General features: G+C 42.7%; 1 protein-coding gene across 1 annotated transcript; it reads left to right on the forward strand.

The window, feature by feature from the left end:
- The first annotated feature begins 3,602 nt into the window (after positions 1 to 3,602).
- CCNO (cyclin O) lies at positions 3,603 to 10,056 on the forward strand. The gene is made up of 3 exons (XM_060235984.1): positions 3,603 to 4,082; positions 7,279 to 7,464; positions 9,074 to 10,056. Exons 1-3 carry the CDS (start codon positions 3,744 to 3,746, stop codon positions 9,551 to 9,553), a joined length of 1,005 nt encoding a protein of 334 aa, XP_060091967.1. The 5' UTR covers positions 3,603 to 3,743; the 3' UTR covers positions 9,554 to 10,056.
- The last annotated feature ends 2,466 nt before the right edge of the window (positions 10,057 to 12,522 follow it).

Raw genomic sequence — 12,522 nt, forward strand, 5'->3', positions numbered from 1 at the left:
TGTACAGCCAATCAGAAGTCTTGCTGGGCAAATGCTCCAACCACTTTCTAAAAAAACTTGGTGGGCACCATGGCACCCACAGCACAATATTGGGGACCCCTGTTCTAAAATTTGGCCAAGAAATAGAAATCAGCATAGAGCTCTATGTACCAGGAAGGAAACATGGTTAGCCCCTATCCCAACAGAATACTCTTTTTCTTTCTCATAAATATTGGATTGCTGCCGTTAACTTTTAAAGAGAAAAGTAAAGTGCTGTGTAGAATATAGAACAAGTGAAGGGATGGGCATAGAATAATGGGAAGAGGGGGTGCTGATGAAAGAGCAGGACAAGAGAAGAAAGCTGAAAGACTTCAGAAGTCAGCAAGTGGAAGAAAAGCTGGTATGTAGAGGTAAGTCTGATGGTGGTTGACAGATTTGAAAACAACTTTTCAAGCAATGCACGTTGTGCATAGGATTTGGGAGCTAAAGTTCTTTTGTTTTTCTTTATTCATTGCTATAATTGTTACTACATGTGGTTATCTGTTTAAATTCACAGGGAAAATAAATATAGTCACATTTCCAAATTTAAGATTAGCAACAAGTGTAAATCTCCTCCTGTAATTGATTAGAAACCTTAATCACTCGCTACTCTTTGGAGCAAGCTCAGTTATTATCAGAAGCTAGTCAGAGTAGGCTTATTTTGCAGCAACTCCCTTGGCTGCCCATCAGTTGCCGGGGTAAATTTAAGATATTGGCTATGACATACAAAGCCCAACCCTTCATGGCCAGGGTCCTTCATATCTACAGGACCACCTCTCCCTCTATGTGCCACTACAACTTCAGTCATCTAAGCAAGGCCTTTTGCAGATGCCACCCTGCAAATGGGCAAAACCAATATCTGTATACATTGGTGTATATGGGGGCCACATTCTCTTTTTTGGCCCCCATCTTATGAAATGGCCAGCCTGATGAGAGTAGGTTAGGAAGGCTCCCACTCTCCTGGTTTTCTGCACACTATGCTAAACTAATCCATTCAAGAGGGTTTTTCTTACATGGATAATAGGGTCATGCTGTGATGAAATGGTTAAAGATGCTTTGGTAAAGGGATAGGGATTGTGGACTGAAGTACTGTATAGATAGTACGTACGGTCTGTTACCAGAAATCTGTTGGTCTCCTCTTTCTGTGAGGAGATTAGCAGAGGCTGACCTAGGTAGAGCTTTTTAGGAGAGATTCCCACAAAATGTATACCAGTACTAGTTCAGAGATATTTCAAAATGACCAAACCAACTGAATAAGGAATTTTATTAAAAATAGAATATGATAAACACACACACACAATTAAACTAACACACACAAGAACATCAGAAAAATAGTAGTGGAGTGAATAAATTTTGAGATTGGTGGCAGGGAGATCATATTTACCTGTCCTGGAGAGCTGAAGTTCATGGAGAAGAGCAACCATGAACACTCTACTGTGGAAGGTACCCAAACAGAGTTGTGGGCAGTGTTCCCTCTAAACTGAGTTAGTGTGAGCTAGCTCACAGTTTTTTAGCCTCCAGCTCTCACATTTTTGTCTCCGGAAAAATGGCTCTAGACTATAGCAAACATCTATGCAGTAGCTTACAACTTTAATGCCAGTAGCTCACAAAGTAGAATTCTGGCTCACAAGACTCCACAGCTTAGAGGGAACATTGGTTGTGTGGTGCAAGTATGAAGGTTCCAAGACTGAACACAATGAGCATATTCAGTATGCCTCCTTGAATAGGCAAAAACATATCCTGAGGCATACACAATGCAAGATGGGATTATGAAGTGGTGCGACAATGTGTGCAGGATCAAGATGATGGGTTTTGCTGAGACAGACACAGAGTCTCAGGAAGCTGAGGGATGGGTTTTGGGTGTGCCTAACAGGTGTGGATAGCCCATTGCTGAAAGGTGGGGCAAGAAGAATTAGAACTAGATAAGGTGATTAGATTAGTTGGGTGGAGGCAAGAAGCAGGACAAATCAGGAATTGGAGCTTGAGATATTGAAAAGAAATACTGATATAGATACACCAGGAGGTGTTACTAACAGAAGATAAAAGTTGGAGATGGATAAATTCTCATAAGAAAAGGAACTTTTTCCAAGTCAGTGCATTCCATAGAAGTTGGGAGAATGATGGGATTAGTCAGATGTCAGTTTTCTCCAGGACACCTTATATATATTTATGCATACTTACCTTCACTTGCTCAGTGCTGGTATGTGCTGAGCCCAGGGGTCACAGCATGTTTGGAGCTGAGGCAGCTTGACCAAGGTGCTGTCAGCCTCCATTTTGTGTGCCAAGCCTGGCTTAGAATGACCAGGTGTCACAGTGTCCCATGTGCTAAGTGTTATTGAGGGTTGCCTGTACTGCAGTGCAGCCTGGCTATGACTTCCACAAAGCATGTGTATGAACAGGGCACATAGGTAAGGTTACAATTCTGCTGCTGTAAGTATGTTCTTATTATGTATTTTTTGTATAAGTTAATGTGTCATGTGTACATGCTTATAGTCTGTTCCAGCTTTGTTAGAGATTTCTGCTTGTTTCAGATTTTTGCAGTCCAAACCTGCTTACTGGATGTCCCATCCTAGTGGTGTAATCTATGTTCAGTCTTAGTAAGAAAGATGGACTATGGATAACACAAATAAATAAAACCTTGCCTTGTATTCTTCACACTAGGTGGTCCAGATTCAACAGGCATTATTTGGGGATCTGTGTTTCTCCACTCTCATATGGAAAATTACAACAGTGTTGGAGAAAATGAGACAAAATATTTCTGGCATAATTGTCAGAATGACAAAATTTGGAGAATGGTGCATTTTCCCAAAATCTTTGAAAGTCAAAGTGTTTGTTTTTAAAACTTGCATGCAGAAAATGGCTCAAAGTTTAGAGTAATATTGGACTCTTTCTTCTATTGCTTCAAGCTAATACGACTGCCCACCTCTATGCTATAAAGCTATAAACCCTGAACAAGATCTGTTCCTTTGGGAGCCCAGACTTTGATCAGAGACAGTATTATGTTACGCTGTGGGCTCTGGAAAGAACTCTATATAAAGGTATGATGATGTATATTTCTTGGGATACAATCAAGTGACTTCTTTGAAGTCCATGCGAAGAGAACTTCTTTTTACACTTTTCTGTAACTTTTTTTTCTGTTTTGAGGAAATATCCTCACACCCTTTGGTTTGAAAGCGTTCAGTCTCATGTGTTTGGAAAAGCTAAGTCAATCGGAAGAAACGAGAACTGTAAAAGAAACCGGAATATCGCAGTAGCACCTATTTATTGCATTTCAACTGTGGCGATCTGGATCTGGCTCAATTCCATCATGTCGCCTTGACTAGAAAGTAGACTCCAACTTCCCAGTTGAAGAAAAGCAGAACAAAATGGCAGGCCTCCCCCACCGCCACAGTGACTGATCCCGAGGAGCGTGGTGTTTTGTGTTTGTTTTTTGAGGCGCCCCGGCAGAGAGCTTCAGAAAAGGACCTTGGCCTCAGGCACTGAAGGCAAGGCCGCTCTCGCCCCAGTTGCTGGGGGGACCGAAAGGCTGGTTGCGGAGAGACCAGAAAAAGCCCAGCCCAGATGGCCGAAAGCGGTTCTTTGGCCGGGAAAGCCGCCGAAGCCGAGGGGAGGAGCGTCTCCAGCAGGCGGGACCAGGGGCGGGGCTGCCCTCGCCAACATATAGCCGGTTCCGCGTGCCGCCCCCGGCGCTGCCCGGGAGGCAGCGACTGCGCCGAGCAGTAAACATGGTGACCACCAGCCCTGATGAGGCGCGCCGGGCGGTGCTGGGCGGGCGGCGGGGAATGCTGGCCAAGCGGCAGCGGGCCGAAGACGTGACCCCAGAGGAGCGGGCTGAGCCTCAAGACAGCGCCGAGCCGGGCCTCCAGCTCCGCGCGCCGGTCAAGAAGAGCAAGGCCCCCCCGGTGGGGCGGGGCGCCGGCAGGCTGGGCTCCTCGGGCGGCTGCCAGCCTCTGCACCCGCTGGAGCTGCAGGTCTTCCGCGACTACGGACAGAGCTGGTACCGCTTCCGAAAGGAGAGGGAGAGCAAGTGCTACCCGCTCGACTCGCTGGCCCGGCAGCCACAAGTAAGGGGACGCGGGGGGGGGGGGGTCAGAAGGCTGCCCCTGGAAGCCAGGAGACTTCTAGAAAAGGGGTTAAAGAAAAATTAAATATTGTTTTTTACGGGTTTTGTAGCAAAAAAGGAAAGTAAAAACCAGCCCTGAGGCACTTTTAATGTATTTCTTACACAACTCCAGTGGCGCCTTAAAAGTTAGAAAATGTCACCCAGCATAACCATTGAGTCAGAGCTTCACTTCATCAAGTTGTTGGACTGATGCTTTTATGCCCACATTAAAAAAACGGGGGGGGGGGGAGATTAGAGTTACTGGCAGAAAAGCTCCAGTTTTAAAAATCTAGATAGATTCAGCTTAATGGATATGCATTCTGTGCATCTGCTAAAGTGAGCTCTAACTCACAAAATAGAGGTGTTTAGACATTAAGATTCTGCTCGATTTGGACTTTATTTTACTGCAGAAAACAGATGCTCATCTGGAGTTACAGTTGAAGGTACTACATTTATTATAGAATAAGCTTTCTCGGGCTTGTAGCTCTTAAAAGCTTATGCTACGGTTAGTATGTTAGTCTTTCAGGTGCCACAGGGCTCTTCTTTTTGTGTTTCAGTAGCAGTCTGAAATAGATAACCCTATGGAATTGGTTACCTCAGAAAATGAACAGCTGACCTGTGCGGTTTTATATTTCTGTTTTCTGTAGGGTTGTTCACACAGAGTTTTTCTTTGGTCAGGATGCCAAACTGGAGCTGTATTTTTCCTGAGCTTCCTTACAACATTTCCTATCTGTTGTCTTTCTGTAGTTTCCTTGTCCTTCCATTCTTTCTCAAAATCTGATCAAAGGTGGTTTTGAGAGAGCATGGAGAAACGATAAAACCCTGGAAAGACAACAGATGGGAAATGATGTTATGATGAAGCTTGAAGAAAAAACACTGCAGTTCAGTACCCAAGTGGCAGGAAAACTTATGTGTAAAAGATTCCTCCAACTTCATTATTCTTTTTTCTGTTTTCTTCAGTATATATTCTTGCATGGGGAACATGGGCTTGAACACACATGTATGCTTCCATGTGACAACTGAAAGTGCATACGTTTTACCATACGTACTTATACTGGGGCGGCTGTGGTTGGCTATTGCTTCCCAGTGCATCTACACACAAATGATTGTGTGGGATTGTCATGCAACATAATGTACGTGCTGCTTTCATATTTGTTCTGGACAGTATTTATTCAACCCTGAGTTCTTTAGGGTGGGATGATGTCCATTTTAGAGATCTTTAAGCAATTAGAAGATTTGTAGGCACTATACCTGTTCTGTTACGTGGCACAGAGTGGTAAAGCTGCAGTACTGCAGTCTGAACTCTCTGCTCACAACCTGAGTTTGATCCTGGCGGAAGCTGGGTTCAGGTAGCTGGCTCAGCCTTCCATCCTTCTGAGGTCGGTAAAATGTGTACCCAGCTTGCTGGGGGGGGGGGGTGGAAGTGTAGATGACTGGGGAAGTCAATGGCAAACCACCCGTAAAAAGTCTGCCATGAAAACGTTGTGAAAGCAACATCACCCCAGAGTCCAAAACAACTGGTGCTTGCACAGGGGACTACCTTTACCTTTTTAGGCACTATATAAAATTATGCACAGAGCTGTATCATGCTGAGCTTCCAACACTGCAAGAAGAATTAAGATTTTGGGAAGGTAACAAAAAACAACTTTAAAAATGTGTTCACACAAAGAACATCTGGGAGTTATGGTCAGGGGCTGAGGAAGTAAACCTAATCTTTTGTGGAACTAAGTACTATGTGATTCAGTGGCACTTACTCCCAGGAAATTGCCCTTAGACTGCAACCTGAGGCATCAGGCACTGATGTAATGTTGAATCCTTGTGATGGGTGGGATCTAAGTCCAATGAAGTCTAAGTCCAGTGTGACTCTGTTTAGGATGGAACCGTTGTTACAGACAACCAAAAGCTCCTGATCATGTGTTGATGCTAAAATCCAGATATCCCTTATCTCTTCTGCATTTGTTACATGCCCTGTACTTTTGTGCATGCTTTTACTGTGTTTTTGTAATTTGTCCACTTTATATTTGTGTCATAGCATGCACATCTGTGACATGTTTTATGTCTTTCCACCACCAGCATGTTGCTTTCCTCTGAATGTCTTCAGAAGAATTCATACAAAACATTTTACAAAGCTGTGCACTCATTGTTCATAGGTTACTAGACAGTCTCACTTGCTTCCTGAAACTGGTGAATAGAAGCAGATGATGAACAGTGTGGATTTTGTGGTTAGACTGTCTTTGTAATCTTCTGGTCTGAAGGAAATTTAGCATTTTTGCCCAAAGAAAGACTTAATCTCTCTGCAGTGTTACTGTACAGTTTTTACATATGAGGATAGATTCAGGGAAGAAGCTTTCCCCAGTGAATCTACTTCATACATGGAGGGGGAAAGAATTTTTAAAAACATGCATGAAATATCTATGTGTGTTTTGCTGCAGGTAGCAAAATAAACTTTTGAATTACTTTCACACACTGCTAGAGATGTACATGGGGTGGCCTATAGAATTAGGATTCATTATGCACAAAGTGCCCTGACTTGGATAATCAAGGCTAGCCTGATCTCATCAGATCTCTGACACTAAGCATGGTCAGCCAGTTAGTACTTGGCTGGGAGAAAGAAGTGGGCCTGCATGAGGAAAACGTTTTGGAACACAAGGAGTTCCTCAGGGTGGCTCTGACCTGGATAGCCCAGGCAAGCCTGATCTCATCAGATCTCAGAAGCTAAGCACGGTCGACTCTGGCAAGTACTTGGATAGGTGATCTCCAAGGAATACCATGAGCTGGGAGGCTGGGCAGGCTTTATTTAGTCACCTCCCTGAATATCCTCCAGGCCTCCTGTAGGGCTCAGTCACCAGAGGTCATCATGACTTCCAGGTGCACACATGTATGCACATATAAAAATATAACCCCTCCCCCCAATATATATATATATATATATATATATATATATATATATTCATTCCCCCTTCAAAGTGCTTTATATACTGATAAGGCAGCACTACTTGTGAGATCATCAGGAGTAAAGATACAGTACATTGCCAGAATTTTTCTTGGAAGTACTTACATGTTAATATTTTTATGCATATTAATACTGCAGATGGCTGCCTCCAGGTTTTGCTAAAGCCTCTTTTGCTTCCTAACCTCTTGTTTCCCCTGCTTCCCAGGTAACTGCAGAAGCCCGGTGCAAACTGATCAGCTGGCTAATACCAGTGCATAAACATTTTGGCTTTTCTTTTGAATCCTTATGCCTGGCAGTAAACACTCTAGACCGCTTTCTCACCACAACCCCAGTGGCTGCTGACTGTTTCCAACTCTTGGGGGTCACCACCCTCTTCATTGCTTGCAAACAGGTACCAGAACATTTCTGCTTTTAAGGGGGTAAAATCTGCATTTGCTACTGGAGAGAGAGAGCACACACCTAGAAGAGCATTTATTTAAAATTAGCTAAAAGTTTAAGAGAGGAAGAAGAGTAGGTTTTTATACCCCACTTTCCTCTGCCTTAAGGAGTCTCAAAGCGGCTTACAATCACATTCCCTCCCTCTCCCCATGACTGGCACCTTGTGAAGTAGGTGGGGCTGAGAGAGTTTTGAGAGAACTGTGACTGGCACAAAGTCACCCAGCAGGCTTCAGGAGTGGAGGGACCCTGTTCTCCAAGTTAGAGTCTGCCATTCTTAACCACTGCCCCATGCTACCTCTAGGAGACAGTGCTTTGAACCGTGATGGCTGGGAATGGCCAAAAACTAACCAGGGACATCTGAGTTCCAATTCATAAAGCTATAAAGACTGTAATATTTTCCTCTAATACATGTTTCTCAAAAAAAAAAAGTATGTCGCCTCTCTACTCACTGTTCTGACATTAATAACAGATTTGTTTTTATAAAGAAGAATGTAAATAGTTTATCAGAAACTTAGATCAAAATCTTAGGGCCTTTCCAGATCTTAAATTTGGCAGGATTGTAAATTGTGTTTAATAGAGTATAGATGGTGAGGAGAGCAGGGCCCTGACTTCAGAATACACAGCTGTTGTCAGATTTGAGTACATTAGCATCTTAGAGACCAGTCAGATTTTTGAAGTATAAGCTTGTGAAAATCAAAGCTGCCTTCATCAAATCTGATAAAAGGAGCTTTGAATCTTGAAAGCTTTCGCCCTGAACATAGTATTGGTCTTTGAGGTGCTAATGGACCGGGGACAGAGGGGGTGCTTGCCCCTGGCACCACCAGAGAGGAGCACCAAATTGGGTATGGAATCCATTCTATTCTATGGGCCCATAAGATAGAATGGGTCCATAAGGGGGCATCATTTTTTCATTTTGCCCCTCCGCCCTCAAAAAACGTATTCTGTTGGACTGAAATCTAGCTCCTCTGTTATAGACCAGCAGGGCTGCTCTCTGAAAGTTTGTGAGTCTGCCACAAGAGCAGTCAGTCAGTGTGCTTGCAAGTTCCCCACTGGGAACTCAATTCCAAAGTGCATTGGGCTCAATTCAGATTGGAGCATGCGATGTAAGGAGAAGGAAACTCAGCCCCCCTCCCCCCAAGTTTTACTGAGAATTGCTACTTGCATATCATGGGGGAACCTGGTGGGGCAAATAGCACTCTCCTGGGCTATTTCAAGGTGAGAAAATAACGTGGGGGGAAAGCTGATGTCCCCTGTCCTGTCCTCTCCTCACATGCCACAGTCCTAATCTGCAGTGGATTTAGTGTGCCTAGGAGCTGAGTTCCAAGCAGGGAAGTCATAAGCACCTTTCTATCATGTAAAGCATAGAAGACCTAGGGAACATTATGGGTAAATTAGGTCCTGAGAAGTATGCTACCTTTAGGAGTGTAAGAACCAGCCATCATGCATTTGCGTATCTACCTTTTGGATTTTGCAGAACTTCTGGAAATACATCCTGATAACACTTTCCACACACATTTTGTGTTTGTAACGTGCCTTGCTTTCTCTATTTGTGTTTCTTTCAGGTCGAAGTACACCCCCCAAAGGTGAAACAGCTCTTAGCTCTTTGTTGTGACACTTTCTCCCATCAGCAGCTCTGTAATCTGGAGTGCATCGTCTTAAACAAGCTCCACTTCAATTTGGCAATCCCCACTATCAACTTCTTCTTGGAATATTTTACATATGTGCGGATGGAGGCTTGTGAAGCTGATGCTTGGGAGGCCAACAACGCCAAAGCCCTGGCCAAAGGTGTAGCTGAACTCAGCCTGGCTGACTATGCTTTTAACAAATACATGCCTTCTTTGCTAGCTGTTTGCTCCTTGGGGCTGGCTGACCAGATGTTACACCACCAGAAACCACTGGACCTGCACTTAAGCGGCTATTCGGAAGAGATTTTACAGGATTGCCTGGACAAGTTGAATTTACTGGTGTCTTTGAATGAAAACTCTTTGCCTCTTGTGTTACCCCCTGAAATTTCAGAACAGTGTCTGCATGTGGAAAAGTAAGATGAATTAGGGAAGCAGGGGACAGCTATACTTGAAGCCCTATTTGTGGTCATGCATTTGGAAGCATGTCATTTCTTTCCCAGTGCAAATAAAGAAAGATCACTGATGGTTTTAATACCTCTGAAATAACAGTATTCATTTTGCCCTTTTTCTTGGTAGGTTTTTTTATCAATGATTTTTGCATGGTAGTTATATTTATTTGTAGTGGAAGTTACGATGTTAGTTTAGAATGCAAGCTGTTTAGCAGTGGCATTGCTAATATTTTTAAAATACAGTTTTCAAATTCTATTTTGCACACTAGACTTGTCATACATTGCACTGACATTATTCTAAATAACAAATTGTAAATGGTGTATATTATCTGGGTACTTATTTATTAAAATGTAGTTCAGTAACTAAGCCATAGGAAAGACAATTGAGAATGTAGTTTAGTACTAAGCCATAGGAAAGATAACGGTACTGTAAATACTTTTATGTAATAAAACTTTTATCAGTAACTGTAATGGCATCTTTTCCTTCTTTTTCTGTTTTGTTCTCAAGAGTTCTTTATAGGGAAGCATATAGAATAGAAGCAATTCAGTTTAGCATTCTTAACTATGCTTTGCAATAAAAGACCTTGTGTGTGCATGCGTGCCAAAATGGAAATAAAATCTGGAGATAATTTCAACACGCAGGTGAAAGATGTATGTGAAAACAACATCCTTCTACTTTCCCCCCTTACATCCTCTTCCCACATTATATTCTCACAGGCTTATTTCTGGTCTAAGCCTGGGTGAAAGAAAAGCATTTAGGATGGGGGAAGGGGAAGAAGCAGGTAGGTGATGGGTTCAGCATCCTTCCATTTCTCAAGATGTTGGTTTTCAGCATCTAATGTTCTACACAACTGTTACTGCAAGTGGACTTGCTAATCTTAGTATCTGTCTGCCACTAAGACAAAAAATATTCTATAATCAAAGTAAAATATTAAGCCTGTATGGCTTATTTTTGGTTCCAGCGTTACACTTATCACCAGAGCTTTTTTTGTAGAAAAAGGTTCAGCAGGAACCTGTTTGCATATTAGGCCACACTCCCAGACATCACTATTGTTCCGCACAGGGCTTTTTTGTAGAAAAAAAGCTCAGCATGAACTCATTTGCATACCCCCTGATGCCAAGCCAGAACTGTGTTCCTGTGCATTCCTGTTCAAAAAAAGCCTTGGTTATCACATTTTGACTGTGCCAGTGGTGGAAGAAGAAGGAATTGTGAGCACACAAAGTATGATCCACGTAGCCACTGGATGCTGCTACCCAGTAGCTCTATTAAATCTACATGAGATTAACAGACCCTACTAGTTGAAGATCTAACTCTATGCTTACAAAGAAGACATTCAGGAAGGGAACTTAATCACAATATTTACTGGTCAGTTTTAACAATTGTATTTTAGAGGTCTATTGACCTTACAATAAAGGTTCCACCATTAGAAATCCATTGAAGACAGAAAGGTAAATCTCTTGCTTGTTTTTAAATCAAAGCTTTCCCTAAAGCAGAATGTTCTGTTTGAGGTGCTGCACTGTGCGATCCATGAGGAGATCTTTGAACAATAAATACCCCTTCATACATCTGGTCTCTGTGAATACAGTGTAGGTCACAACAAGAAAGGGGAAGTAGTTTTGCACATTTGGTGGTGGTAGTGGAAAGTGCCGTCAAGTCACAGCCAACATGGCAACCCCATTGGGTTTTCAAGGCAAGAGCCATTCAGAAGTGCTTTGCCATTGCCTGCCTCTGTGTAACACCCCTGGATTACCTTAGTGGTGTCCCATCCAAACACAATCCAGGCCTGGCCCTGCTTAGTTTCTGAGGTCTGTTGAGATAAGGCTAGCCTAAGCTATCCTCCAGATCAGAACTTTGCATGTTTAAGTACAATTAATAGAACAAAAACTTTACGCAAGTACCGGAAATGCAGATTGTCTACTTACCATACGTATAAGGATGAGAAATACTGTTTCATAACCTCCATAATAGTAGTATATTTTAAAGGTTTGTTTACAGATTCAACTGCTGGTCTGAAGCAGCAGAACAAAGTTTGAGTCCAGTGGTATCTTTAAGACCAGCAAATGTTTATTCTGGGTATAAGCTGCTGTGTGCATGCCCGCTGCTTCAGATACCAGGTCTTTTTACATTTAGCGATCATGTCAAAACACTAGTGATTATTTGAGGCTGTGGTATGTTTAATAGTGATTGATTGCAGAGCTTTTTTTTGAGCAGGAATGCAATTCTGGCTGGCTTGGCTTCAAGGGGTGTGGCCTAATGCAAATGAGTTCCCGCTGGGCTTTTTCTACAAAAAAACTCCTGATTGATTGAAATAACAGATGTTAAAAAAGGCTCCTGTTAATAAATGGAAATAGCACAAAAAGTTGACATTACAAACACAGAAGAACAAGAAAAAAATATCCAGATATGCTACAAATGATTATTTATGTAGGGAATTAGAGTAATTCGACAACACACATTTCTTTACTCCTCTCCAACTTCTATTGGAGATCATAGGCTCTGAGTGTTGGGGTGGATTAGGATGGTGCCAAAATCCCACAGGAGGCTCACCATTGATTGCCTCCAAAGTGAAAGAGATATAATGGGATCTATGGTAAAAAAACCCCTCACAATTCTTGTACACATCTACATAAATTTCACATCACAGAGAATCCTATGGCTTCATTTACAAAACTCAGCCATTTTTAAAAAGTTTATAGTTGTTATACAAGCTTCTGTCTGACCTAGGTGGCCACATGTGTGATACCCATTTCAGTATATACTGGAACACAAAAGGACTTGTTTGCTGTGTTTCTCATCACAATACTCCAGAAGCTGGTTCCAGATTTTGCAGGACCCCACACAGGAGCTCCCTTTCCACCCACTTACCCAACTGCCTGTGCATCCCTCCCTACCCTGATCACAAGGCTTCCCACTGCCCATTGTCACAGCCAGCTGTA

Source organism: Heteronotia binoei, chromosome 4 (genome assembly GCF_032191835.1).
Source record: "Heteronotia binoei isolate CCM8104 ecotype False Entrance Well chromosome 4, APGP_CSIRO_Hbin_v1, whole genome shotgun sequence".
Taxonomy (NCBI): Eukaryota; Metazoa; Chordata; class Lepidosauria; order Squamata; family Gekkonidae; genus Heteronotia; species Heteronotia binoei.